The sequence below is a fragment of the Topomyia yanbarensis genome, chromosome 2 (assembly GCF_030247195.1).
Source record: "Topomyia yanbarensis strain Yona2022 chromosome 2, ASM3024719v1, whole genome shotgun sequence".
NCBI lineage: Eukaryota > Metazoa > Arthropoda > Insecta > Diptera > Culicidae > Topomyia > Topomyia yanbarensis.
The window spans coordinates 363,961,988-363,975,829 of NC_080671.1; the positions used below are offsets into that span (position 1 = coordinate 363,961,988).

At 33.0% G+C, this 13,842-nt stretch overlaps 1 protein-coding gene across 1 annotated transcript in view; it reads right to left on the reverse strand.

The window, feature by feature from the left end:
* The window catches only part of LOC131684428 (uncharacterized protein DDB_G0283357), a 452,063-nt gene that overhangs the window by 287,601 nt on the left and 150,620 nt on the right, over window positions 1-13,842 (reverse strand). The window contains exon 2 of the mRNA XM_058967286.1: window positions 9,162-9,585. Coding sequence (XP_058823269.1) covers window positions 9,162-9,362 — 201 coding nt within the window. The 5' untranslated portion in view covers window positions 9,363-9,585. The remainder of the gene's footprint in view (window positions 1-9,161; window positions 9,586-13,842) is intronic.

Sequence of the window (13,842 nt, forward strand, 5' to 3'; positions counted from 1 at the left end):
GAAACAAACGAAAACCGCTAAAAACAAATTCAATTTTTTTTAGTTTCAAGGACTATCAAAATATTTTTTGTAATGCCTCATGATTTCAAAAAAAAAAAAAATTCCCGACGAGCTGGGCTTGTGAGCAGAACAAATAAAAAGATGGCAGGGCTTTAGGGATCCAACTATATCATCGTGAAGCAGCTTTTGAAAAAAATTGGAGCGGAATTTCACGGTTTAAAACCAAAGTTACGTGAAATTTAAAAAGTAACATCTTTTAGGTGAAAATGGGAATCTTTGATCGAATTTTTCTAACGTACTGGTCGTGGGAGCAAAACAAATGAAAAGATAGCATGGCTTTAGGGATCCAACTAAAACATCGTGAAGAGTTTTGGAAAAGTTGGAATGTGACTTCACAGTTTAAAACCAAGGTTTCGTGATTTTTTTTCTTTTACGTGAAAATAGGCATTTTTGATCGAATTTTCCCAACGCACTGGGTTTGGGAGCAGAACAAATAAAAAGATGGCAGAGCTTTAGGGTTCCAACTAAATCATTGTGAAGAAATCTTTGAAAAAATGGACTTCACAGTTTAAAACCAAAGTTACGCGAAATTTTAAAAAATAACATCTTTTAGGTGAAAATAGGCAATCTTGAAAACATTGAAGATATGATCTCATACCTATGATGATACAAATTTGTTTCATATTCTCACAAAAGACAAAAACAAAATGAAAAGTCACCTTGACATTCTTATATCCATACCCCCACCCCCTCCCCATGGACAAGCGTGGACTTTCTCGTGACCTCTGCCCTCCCCTAAATTGTCCACGTGGTATATAGTTGGCCCCTCATATCGAAATCAACCTATTTTCGATTTTGATATGTCGTTCAGCCACATTAAGCCTACTTTCTAGATTTGAAGTCAAGTATACTTGAAAATTACTAAGTCAAGTATAACTGAGAAGAATGTAGAGAAAAACAGACTAAACGAATAAAATGATTGAAATTGATAAAATGAACAAAATGAATGAAATTAATAAAATGAAAAACAAATTGAACTGGATAAAATGAATAAGTATAAAATAAATAAAATTAATAGAATGAATAAAGGTAATTCATTTAATTAAATGAATAAAATTACGAAAAATATTAAAATGAATCAAATGAAAAAAGTGAAATAGCCGAAATGAATAAATTGAATGAAATTTATAGCTAAAATGAGTAAAGTAATAATATTAAAAAAATTAACAAAATAAAAATACATGAAAAATTCATAAATTTAATAAGATTGAAGAGAATGATAAAATAAATAAAACGAATGAAGTTAATAAAAAGAATAAAAGCAACAAAATAAGTAAAATGAAGAAAAACAATAAAAAGAACAAATTGCACAAAATACACAATGAGAATAAAAAGTGCAAAACAAATATAAAAGAGAGAAATAATAAAAAGAACGAAAAGAAAAACAAGTATAAAAATGGAATAAAATGACCAAAAATATTTATTGAAAGAAAAAAAAATGCACAATATGAATAAAACGAAGATAATGAATAAAATAAAAAAGAATCGAATAAAAAGAATTCAACTAATTAACTGAATTTAATTACTTAAAATAATAAATAAAAAAAATATTAAAAGGAATGAACAGAATGTAATGAATAGATTAATTAAACAATTAACATTAAAGAAATGATTAAATTATAAATAATACGAATAAAATGAAGATAATGATTAAAATTAATTAATAAAATGAATAACAGGAATAATATGAATTACATTAATAAAAAGAAATTAAATGATTAAACTAGTAACATTATTAAAATTGATAAAGTCAACGATATTTTAAAATCAACAATCGAAAAGAATGATAAAATGCATAAAATATTAAGAGGAATAAAAACAATAAATAAAATGAATAAAACATATAAAATGAACGAGCAAACGAAATACATAAAACGAATAAATTCAACAAAATGAAAAAATGAACGCCATGAAAAAAATAATAAATATTCATTTTAATAAAATTAATGAAAAGAAAAAAAACTATAAAATTTATAAAAGTAACAAAATTGAAGAGTAGGTTGAAATGAATAAAACAAATAAAGTTATTAAAGGGAAAAAGGAACGAAATGAGTAAAATTAGCAAAATTAATAAAAATAGCATAATGAATAAAACGAATAAAATGCAGGAAAGGGATAAAAAGTATAAAACAAATAAAAAGGATAGGTAAAATAAATAAAATAATATTAATAACGAGGACAAATATAAATGGAATATAACAAATAAAATGAATAAAATGCATAAAATGCATAAAATGAATATAATGAAATGAAATGAAAAAGCGAAAAGAATGAATAAAAATAATAAAAAACAAAAGAAAACAAAAGGAACAAACAGATTTAAAATAATAGATCCATTTAAATGAATCAAATTATTGAATTGATAAAAAAAGTAACCCGAATAAAATGAATCAAGTGCATAAATTGAATGTAATGAATAAATTGAATATAATGAATAAAATGATTGAAATGAATAAAATCAATAGAACGAATAATACGAATCCAGTGAATGGAACGAGTGAAATGAATGAGATGAGTAAAATTAACAGATTGAATAAAAAAATAACTAAAATAAATTATTTATTTCTTTTAATTTACGAATGAATAAAATTATAGTATTAATAAAAATAATCAAATGGGTAAAAGAATAACATTTATAAAATTTAAAGAAATGATAAAGCGAATAAGAGCAATAAAAGGAATAAAATGAACAAAAAATATAATAAATAAAACAAAAAAGAAAAAATATTAATCAAACAGAAAGAATGGAAAACACAAAAAGAATAAAATGAATAACAAGAATAAGACAATGAAAAAAAACAACGAAAAGGAAAAATTGAATCAAATGAATAAAAGAAAAATTTAAAAAAAATGTGAAATAAAAGTGGGTAAAGAAGCGTAGTTGGTAAATCGATTGCCTTGCACGCTGCTCACCTAGGTTCCATTCCCAACCCCGCACAAGGGGTTAGAGATTTTTCCAAGAGATTTCTCTAACCCGGATGAGGCGAATGACCCTAAGGTTAAAACCTCTGCAATAAAAAAATTAAAACACTACAATCCATAAAATTCTTATAAATGCTACAATGAATAAAATAAATGAAATGAATTAAATTAATAAAACTAATAAAATGAATAGTATGAATAACATGAATGCACTGAATACAGTGAAGTGGAGAATTTTAAGGCTGATAAAATAGGGAAATTGGTAAAATCGTGACAGATATTTTTCTTTCTTTTCAATAAGCCGAAGCTCTTAAAAAATGCCTTTTGGTCCCTAAATATAGCTTTATAACCCTTTCTTATGATTTAGTTTAAATTTCCCTCAAGAGGTTCTGACAGTGCAAAGTTTATAAAAAAATGAAATTTTTATTTTAGCATAGTTTGGATCTCTAAAATAAGAAAAGTAAGCTCAAGAAAGGATTTACTCTACTCAACTTTGTTCATCTGATCGAGCCCATCGAACTACCAACTATAGATTATCATATAAGGCTGACAAAATCAAATAAAAAGCTGACAAAATCGGGAGTAGACAAAATTGTGGGCTTATAAAATCGCTGAAATAGAAACAAAATGAATAAAACGAATAAAATGAATATAACGAATAATGTGAATAAAATGAATTTTACTTGGGGAGACGACCGGATGGACATTTATTGGATTTTCGGCTATTGCGGTCTGATTAATTATAATTGATTTATACTGCTACATCTTCTATTTCAGTCGTGCACAGTGGTTAAAAAGACAGATGGGAAAAGTGAACAATTCTATCCACGGCATATTTGAAGCTAATTAAAAAAAATCTCCTATCGTCGGCAAACGACACTCAAACGAAGAACGATAACGTATTTCCCTTGAAAAAGGTCATAACCGAAACGTCACTCGTTCTAATTCACTTCAAATCACTCGTTCTAATTAATCATACTGCAATAGATGAAAATCCAATAAATTAAAATGAATAGAATAATGAAATTAATAATATGATTTAATATATAAAATGAATGAAATGAGTAAAATGAATAAAATGAAAAATATGAAATAATGAAATTAAAAAGAATGACAACATGAACAAAGTTAATAACAGGAATAAAAGCAATAATACGAATAAAATAAACAAAATGACTATGGAAACTAAAAGTAACAAAATGAATAAATACATAAAAAGACTAAAAAGCATAAAACAAATAAAATAAATAGAAAGAATAATAAGAAGGGAAAAATAATAGGGATAAAAATAAAGAGAATAAAAAGTATTAGACAAATAAAAAAAGTAAAATGAATAAAATAAATAAAATGAATAAAATTTGAAAAAAAAAGAAAAAAAATGAATTTAATTAATTAAATGCATCTAATGACTAAAATGAATTGAATGAGTAAAATGAACAAAGTGAATAAAAATAATAAAATGAAATAACAATGAATTTAATTAATAAAATCAATAAAATCTTGTTGGTGAATAAATGAGTAAAATGAATGCAATGAATAACATGAATAAAGCGAATAACATGAATAAAATAATTAAACAAATACAATATATTTAAATTTGTAGAATGAATATTATGAATAAAATAGCAAAGCGAAAAAAAAATCGTAAATACATACAATAGACACAAGTAAGAAAGAGAAAGGTAAAAGGCAGATCTGATTTGTATCAGTTTCCACGAATACGAAGAGAGGGAGATTGATAGAGAGTGATAGAGAGAAGGAGGAGGGAAGAGAGAGGGGGAAACATAAAAATTCGAATGTTCAAAACTTTTCGTCCTTAGGGAGAATTATAGCATAGTACTCTTCGCAGTATTCACATGAAAGCAATCTAGATACTTTGACATTTCCATTGTATACCACTGAATCAAGTATTTCTAACGTCTTCAACTGTATGAGGTTCAAAATCAACAAGTAAATTACTAATGTTTTAAAACTTTCAAAATTATTTCTTGTGCAACACGTTCCAGCACTATCCCAAACCAGAACTCAAACTCAACACGCTCAACAATCCAAGCCAGCAACACTCGTCGCCGATAAAGTGCACGTTCGAACAGCTGCCATCGTTCTTAGCAGAGAGAAGGCACACGAAAAGTGGATGCTGAAAGCCAGAAGCGGAGGTTCAATTTCCCAATTCCAAAACCCACCACCCCCTTCCGGTAAACGAAATGGCTTTAGTATGCCTGTCATAAAAATGGTACGGCACACAAGAAAAAAAAATGCGACGACCGAATCGAGGTATCCTTTGCACGAATAAAACTTAATTTTATTCGACATTTATAGTGCAGTTAATGGATTCGAGAGCAGCCCAAACGGCGATGCTCAATTTTTCGGTCGTTTTTTTCCTGTCCGTTGGCTTTCCGATAGCATTTTTAAGTCCTGCTGCGGGATGCTGTTCCGATAGTGGTTGCTGAGATTTTCCCGTTCACAATGAGGCGAAAACAAAGAAAAACCTGCAGCTCCACTCTAGGCTGGAAACAATGAGACACAACAACGGTCCGATGGAACGAAGGTCCGGCATCGAGTTCGCTGAAAATGCTCGGAAAATTTCACTCGTAGTTTTTCGATTTCCAACGTCCGAACAATCGCCATCCGGAAAGGTCACCCGGATAGCCTTGTCCGGCTGCAGGCCAAGCGAATGTTGGTCAATTGTGGCCATTCCAGTGACCGACAATTCCGTTCTGCTGGTCCGGAAGCGGCAGTAAGTGACCGAGGGCACAGTTCGAGAGAGAACGGCCGGCCGGGTCCGCTGTCAACTGTAATAAAATGATTTTGGCATAGTTCTTCCTTCGTGAATTGTTCGCTTTCCCACACAATCAACCCGGGTCGCAAATAGTTTCGAATTCGGATGGACGAAAAAGTTGCACCCCTCCTGCTGCTGCTTCGAGGGTGGGGGGGCTCGTTCGTGTATCACGTGTCCAACCAACGATGATGGCGATAGCCCCGGCAAATGGTGAAACATGTTGAGCGTGGTCGTTCGTGGATAGCGGGAGGGGGAGGTCGGTTGTGTAATAATCGTTACAGTGCCAGTTTTTGTTAACGGGCCAGACCATTTGTTTGGAAATAGATAGTTAGAGGGTCTTTCGCGTTGACTATGGAGTGATAACATTGATGCTAGATTTTAAGTTTCGAGAAAGACCGTAACATGACAGTTCATAATCGTTGAACGAATCGGAAGCAAATGTGAACCTCACAAGGATGGGAACCCGGCCAAGCTTTAATAGTAGGTACATAGTATGCCCATTCTACTAGAAAAGCGCCATACTCGATGGCAGAGCCTGTTCAAGCATGACGCTTCTTGATACCTTAAAACCGTAGCAACCATGTTGGTGCTCCCCCCGGGGGCAACTTTATGATGGCACAACACAAACATAAATGCTCGATAGTTCGCCAGCAGTAGGGTTCGTCGCGGTTGCGGTATTTACCGCAACCGCGCGGTATTTACCGCACCCGCACCGCAAAAACTGCGGTGCGGTAAGACACTTTTTCTTGCGGATGCGGTGCGGGAAATGAGCATTTACCGCGCGGTATTACCGCAACCGCACTTAAAAAAATAATTGATAAGTCTGCAGTCTGCATTAAAAAGTGAATTAAAACTTTGACTTTTACCATTTAAGAACGGAAATAGGGAAACATAATAAACATTTGATTGCTCTAATTTCCATGGACTTGACAATGATTGAAAAATAAATCCGAATATAATCTGTATTCGACCTATCGCTACTTGATTTTTTACATTTTGTTTATTCTAATATGATAAAACAACCTGTTACTATTAAATAAAATCTATAAGCTGTGTCCAATATAATTTGGCATCAGCATTTTTACGACATATTTTGAACACTTTTGAAAATTTACATGCGAACCTTTTCAAATATATAAAATGCACAATACAATCATTGAAAAACAATTGAATTGCACTGCCAAATCCAATTTAAAAATGCATCATTTCTCCCGTTTCCACTTGACAATCGTGGAATTATGAATCGTTTACGATGACATTTTCTCAACTCAATTTTGATTAAATTGGAGAACTTTTGATTAATTTGGAGAACTTAAAAGTTTTCCTATTGATTGCTGCTGAAGAACGTTTTTGTATGTATAATGATGAAGTACATGTAGGGTTCTCAGTACCGAACCTTTTTGTCGATAACCGGTACTACGGTACTGAAGCCCTTTTTTTAAATTCGAAAAGAGCTTCAAAATGAAATTGAATGCTGAAACTGATGACCTTATTCTCAGATGATTGATTTGTGCTGATCAAAAAACATGTTTATTGTTTTTAATTGATTCGGAATGGCATGCCTCATTTCAGCAGAAAATATTTTTCGTATGCGGCACCTTCTTTTATTTCGAAATCAATAACTGCTAAGCGGTGCGACTTTTATCGACTTTAACAGATGGTAAAAGTAAGAAACACTATTAATAACAGTAAATCAAAGCGAGAATGGCAGTAAATCCGAGCAGGTTGCTCGCTTTTCCTCTCTTGATTTGCTGTAAATTGGTTTCGACCTGCATACCAAGGCTCTTTGCTTTCCTGTAAACTATGGAGTTTTGCTGAATTTTCCTATCACTAATAATCACAAATCGCCCCATTTGGAGTAGCTCACCAAGTCTAAAATTGTTAGCTGCTAAATCGCTGTTCTTTATTTTATAAATAAAGGTTTAAGAGCAAACCAAAGACATGATTTAGACTATAGTCTTATTACGTGCCACCCAGTAAAAAATGGAAACCAATCAAAATGTCGCTAATAAAAAAAATCATAGCAAATTTTTACGTCTCTTACGCTAGATTTGAAGATTATGAAATTTAGTACAAGATCGTTAAAATTTAATAATAACAATATAAAGAATTTAAACATTCCGTTCAGTACAACGGGAGCTAGTAATGTTTTACTTATAGAAGGTAATTAATATAATTAAAAGTCATCTTGCAGACCGATATTTTGAAACATGTCCACCTAGAGAATCCACATATTTTTCATAAAAAATTGTATGGTACCGAAAATACCGGTACTGGCTTTTCTTCAGTACCGGTATTACGGTACCAAAAATGGGTCGGTATTCCCGGGATTTTCGGTACTGGTATTACCGGTACCACAACCCTAAGTACAGCTACATTTCATATGACTTCAGTGCTATGCTAAGATTTACCTTGTTTCGAAAGTATTTATCTCAAAATGTACGGAATTTTATTAATAAAACTTGCAAAGTGTCAACTTTTTTAATTTTTAATAAATGTTACATTCTGAGGAGCCCGTCAAAGTTAATGTACGTGTAAATAAGAGTAATATTTTATTATATTTGGTTATTCAAAAAAAATTAATAATTTTTCAACACACTTTTCAAAAATACAGAATTTTACCGCATTTACCGCATTACCGCGCGGTGCGGTGCGGTAAATGCAGTGCGGTTGCGGTAAGCGGTGCGGTTTTATTATTTTGTTGCGGTTGCGGTGCGGACTATCCGTTTACCGCCCACATCCGCACCGCGACGAACCCTAGCCAGCAGTATAGGTACCCCAGAACAGAAGGGTGTTTTTTGGACAACTGCCTTACCGGAACTGGGTGGAACCGTACGTACGAAGTTGCTCTGTTCTACAGTCGACACACCGCCTCACCGAGTTTGGATGTTACATGTGATAGTCGTTATGAGTGCGGCGGTGCAGTTTTTCTGGACGTTTGCAGCGAAAAATAAAAAGGCGAGAGTAAAATTTTACAGCTTTTCCGCTCTTTTTTGTTGGGGTAGAAGAGGGTGTTAAATAAGCATAGTTTCAACTCTATTATCGCGGTGTTTTTTTTTCAGTTCCGGATGCAAACAAGTAAAAGTTGAACGTTTAAACGAATTTACTCATCGTCAGTGTGCTACAACGCTTTCTGCACTGATCCTTTTGTGGAAGGTATTCAGTAAACTGTTTAGAGTGACAGCTATTTAGTTACTGTGTCTATCACAGCGTACGTCGGTATTCATTAGAGGCAAAGCGCACTGCTGAAATTGTTCGTCGGTAATAATTGAAAAGTTAGTTTTTCCGCCAAAGTTTTAATTGCATTTTCAGGCACACTGACGTTGGGGGGTTGATATCAAAATAATTGGATAGGTAAACATTTTTCAATGGCCGCGCGGGCCAGTTCGTGTTCACTTACCGGTATCGCTTCGCACATGTCCCCATCGGCGAAGGGGCTGCTCGGTCCGAGCATTGCCGCTACCGGTCCGTCCTCGTTGCAGTTGTTCAGTTCCGCCAGGAATGGGGGTCGCGGCGGTGGCGGAATACGGAATTCCGGAGGTGGTCCTGGACCGCCGCATTCGTTTCCACACTCTAGGTCCGGATCCAACATTTCCCACATTAAAGCCGAACTCGGCTCTCGACCCTGTCCACTACGGGGGATGTCCGAGGATTAGCCACCGTGCTAGCGACACTTGTTCGAACTTGAACAATAGGCGAACGGTGGTTGGCGGTAAGTAGTGTTCCACCGAGCAAAACGTTACTCGCACGTGTCGTGCCAGCTGACGGTTGTCGCTGTTGTTTGTTGGGTTCCGATTCACTAAAGCCTATGCTTTCACTGGATTCTGGAATAGAGAAAAGAAAGAAAGGTAAAATTAGTATTAGTTGATATCATAATTTGATAAAGTCAGTAAAGTATAAATGAACAAATTTTAGAAAACTATTCAAAGCTTGACAGATTTTTAATTTGTCATTATAGGGTAAAGTGCCTATTTTCACCATACTAAGCAGGGTGCCTCAATAATTTATTAATTTCTTGGCCTACAATCAATGGAATGCGTAATAATTGTCATCAACAGTTTTGCGTATCACCATAACCATAACCAAGTAGTCAAGGACATTTTACTTATAGAAAGTAGGTAAATTAAGCAGAATTTTTGGGAGAAAAGTAACGTGAGATTTCGAATATTTATAATTACCGTTGTACTTAACCCTCCGGAAGTCGTGCTTATGGCCCACTGAACAAGCAGCCGCTGGTGCCCCAAAACGATTTTCAGAGCAGCGTGCACTCAGTGCACTAGCGCGACTGCCGGAAGGTTAACGAAAAGATTTTATTTTTGTACTATTTGGTTGAAATTCATTTAATTTCGAACTTTGTACGACTCGGATTATTTCGAACTTTGTACTGGACCTTAAAAAGAACATGACACTTAACGGTATATTCGGAATACAATGATTGGACTACCGTATCGACACTTTTTGAGTTAGAGGTATTTTAAGACAAAAAAGTTGTTTACAGAAAAAAGTTCAATAATTCTGTAACGGTTGAGATTTGAGGATATATGTAGAACGATTTCTTCCTCAAAAAATGATTTTATATCATCCCTCGAAAGGTTCTGAACCATGAACCAAACACCCTGTATACGGTAAAATACCGGTATATATTCTTAAAAAACTAGAAAGCACCATGTTCAAAAATATACTTTTATTGGCAGGCTTTCATATGCTTAAATCTACCGTCTCAATTCACCGAAAGCAGAAGAAAAAAAATTGTTCTGTTTCTGTTATCAATAAAGCAAGCAATCAATCACTACCGCTTTGTTGCTTATCCACTACACAAATAGTATAGTATAGACTTCAAATTAGCATGACTATTCGAGAATTTTATAACCATGTAGTCAAGGATGAATGGATTAAAGAAAGTAGCTAAATTAAGGGGTTACATACCTTTTCACGAGAAAAATTTCAAGAAAGTTTAAATTTATGTAAAGGCATAAAGCAATGATTTTATTACATCAAAGTTATAGTATTTCGTTAGGACATTTTTCAATGAAAAAAAAAACAAAAATATAATAATAATTGGTAATAATAGAGGTAATAATTAAAAATTGAAATAACTTTAATATTAATACTAAGGGGAATACATTTTGACACATCTAAATTTTAAAATAAGGAATTCGGATCGATACACAAAACATATTAAGGCATTGATTCCTACATCACAGCAGCAGAGATCGTATCAGGGAAAGTAAAGAGAGGGCTGACACCGGCGGCTCCAGCTGGATGGTAGAGGAGCATGCCTTCTTGGTAAAATGTATTTGATGTACGGTTTGGAAAATGGAACTTCGAATTTTCGCGTTTCCTAACATGCGTGTTGAATGGCGAAATATAAGGCAAATCATACAAAAAAATTATTTAATACGTTCCTAAAGGAAGCAACTGAGTAGTCCTCATAGTTGATTTTTCAAAAATGATATGGATTCAATATGTCATAAAGTACTAAATTAAACACTTCATAACGATTTAAAGCAAGAACTCACGAAAGGGCTGAACACTTTCGGGTTTAATAGGAAAAGACAGGAGGAGGTTCCGTGTTCCCGCCGCGCTTTCCCATGGAGCCGCCAGTACTCAAAATTTAGAAAAGTCCACTTTAAATTGGATATGAGTAGAAGTACCATAGATTTGGAAAAGTCCGCTTTTAATTGTATGTGAGTAGAAGTTATTCAAAATTTTGAAAAGTCTAGTTTTGATTGGATTTGAGTAGAAGTTACTCAAAATGTGGAAAAGTTCATTGAATTGGATTTGAGTAGAAGTTATTCAAAATTTGAAAAAAATCCACTTTTAATTGGATGGAGTAGAAGCTACTAAAAATTTGGAAAAATTCATTTTGAATTGGGTATGAGTAAAAATTACTCAAAATTTAGAAAAGTCAACTTTTAATTGGATATGAGTAGCAGTTACCCAAAATTTGAAAAATTTCACTTTTAATTGGATGTGAGTAGAAATTACTCGAATTGGAAAAGTCCACTTAATTGGATATGAGTAAAGATTATTCAAAATTTGAAAAAGTTCACTTTTAATTGGATATGAGTAGAAGTTACCCAAAATTTGGAAAAGTTCACTTTTAATTGGTTGTTAGTAGAAGTTACCAAAAATTTAGAAAAGTCCACTTAATTGGATATGAGTAAAAAATATTCAAAATTTGAAAATCCACTTTTAATTGGATATGAGTAAAAACTACTCAAAATTTAGAAAAGTCCACTTTTAATTGAATATGAGTAAAAATTACTCAAAATATGTAAAAGTTCACTTTTAATTGGATATGAGTAGAAGTTACCCAAAATTTGGGAAAGTCAACTTTTAATTGGACTTGAGTAGAAGTTACTCAAAATTTGAAAAAGTCCATTTTTAATTGGGTATGAGTAAAAATTACTCAAAGTTTAGAAAAGTCCACTTTTAATTGGATGTGAGTAGAAATTACTCAAATTTGGAAAAGTTCTGTTTTATTTGGATTTGAGTATAAATTACTCAAAATTTGGAAAATTCCATCTTTAATTGGATGTGAGTGGAAGTTACTCAAAATTTGGGAAAATCCACTTAATTGGTTATGAGTAAAATTTTTTCAAAATTTGAAGAAAATCCGCTTTTGATGGGATATAAGTAGAAGTTACCCTAAATTGGGAAAAGTCCACTTTTAATTGGATGTGAGTAGAAGTTACCCAACATTTAGAAAAGTCAACTTTTAATTGAATATGAGTAAAAGTTACCCAAAATTTGAAAAAGTCCACTTTTAATTTGATGTGAGTAGAAGTTACCCAAAATTTAGAAAAGTCCACTTAATTGGATATGAGTAAAAATTATTCAAAATTTGCAAAAGTCCACTTTTTATTGAATATGACTAAAAATTTAGAAAAGTACACTTTTAACTGGATGTGAGTAGAAGTTACTCTAAATTTGGAAAAAGTCCACTTTTAATTGGATTTGAATAGAAGTTACTCAAAATTTGGAAAAGTCCACTTTTAATTAGATGTGAGTAGAAGTTACCCACAATTTAGAAAAGTCCACTTAATTGGATATGAGTAAAAATTATTCAAAATTTGAAAAAGTCCACATTTAATTGGATATGACTAAAAATTACTCAAAATTTAGAAAAGTTCACTTTTAATTCAATATGAGTAAAAATTACTCAAAATATGTAAAAGTCCACTTTTAATTGGACATGAGTAGAAGTTACCCAAAATTTGGAAAAGCCCACTTTTAATTGGGTATGAGTAGAAGTTATCCAAAATTTGGAAAAGTCATCTTTAAATTGGATGTGAGAAGAAGTTACCCAAAATTTGGAAAAATCCACTTTTAATTGGATATGAGTAAAAGTTACTCAGAACTTGGAAAAAGTCTAGTTTTAATGGGATTTGATGAAAGGAAAAAGAGGATATCAAACTTGTAACTTTTAGGCAAACGCGAGATCGTTGTCACTCTATACGACCCCAACACGCCGAGGATGCACATCCAACGTATAATGATTGGACATGACACAAAATATCAACCGAATAAAGTCACGGCACTCAATGATCATCTTGAACCAAGGTTTGTTGATGTTTGCTGCCAGACTATTTTGTGTGTTTAAAGAACAATCATTACGTTTATATACAGTATTATCTTTTCATCGTCAAACGTCTATAGTTTGAATGTGTACATAAAATGTCGAAAAAGGATTCTTGATTCCATGTATTCCGATCAAAGGTTGAACGAACACGCAACGTAGCGCCTAGTAACCAGACGAAATATGGGTTCTCTCGTTAATCCGTCTACGAACCGGTGCCAATATGCGTGTTTTTCAGCTTTCATCAAAGTTTTCATTTGCGTCTCTAACGGTGTGTATATTCGGAAATATATTCGGAAATATTCAAAAAGTTCTTGTAGTATTTTTGCGTACAATTCTGATCACTCCCTGTCCCACCATGGAGTGGAAAACCGTCAACGGGTGCTCGCGCCAGATTCTTATTTCGTCTGACGTTTCATCGCTGGGTCGAGAATCAAGCCAGCTAAAACCTTGTACTCTTCCACTGGCGGAAATTCTTGCTTTGATTCAAGGGTTTCGT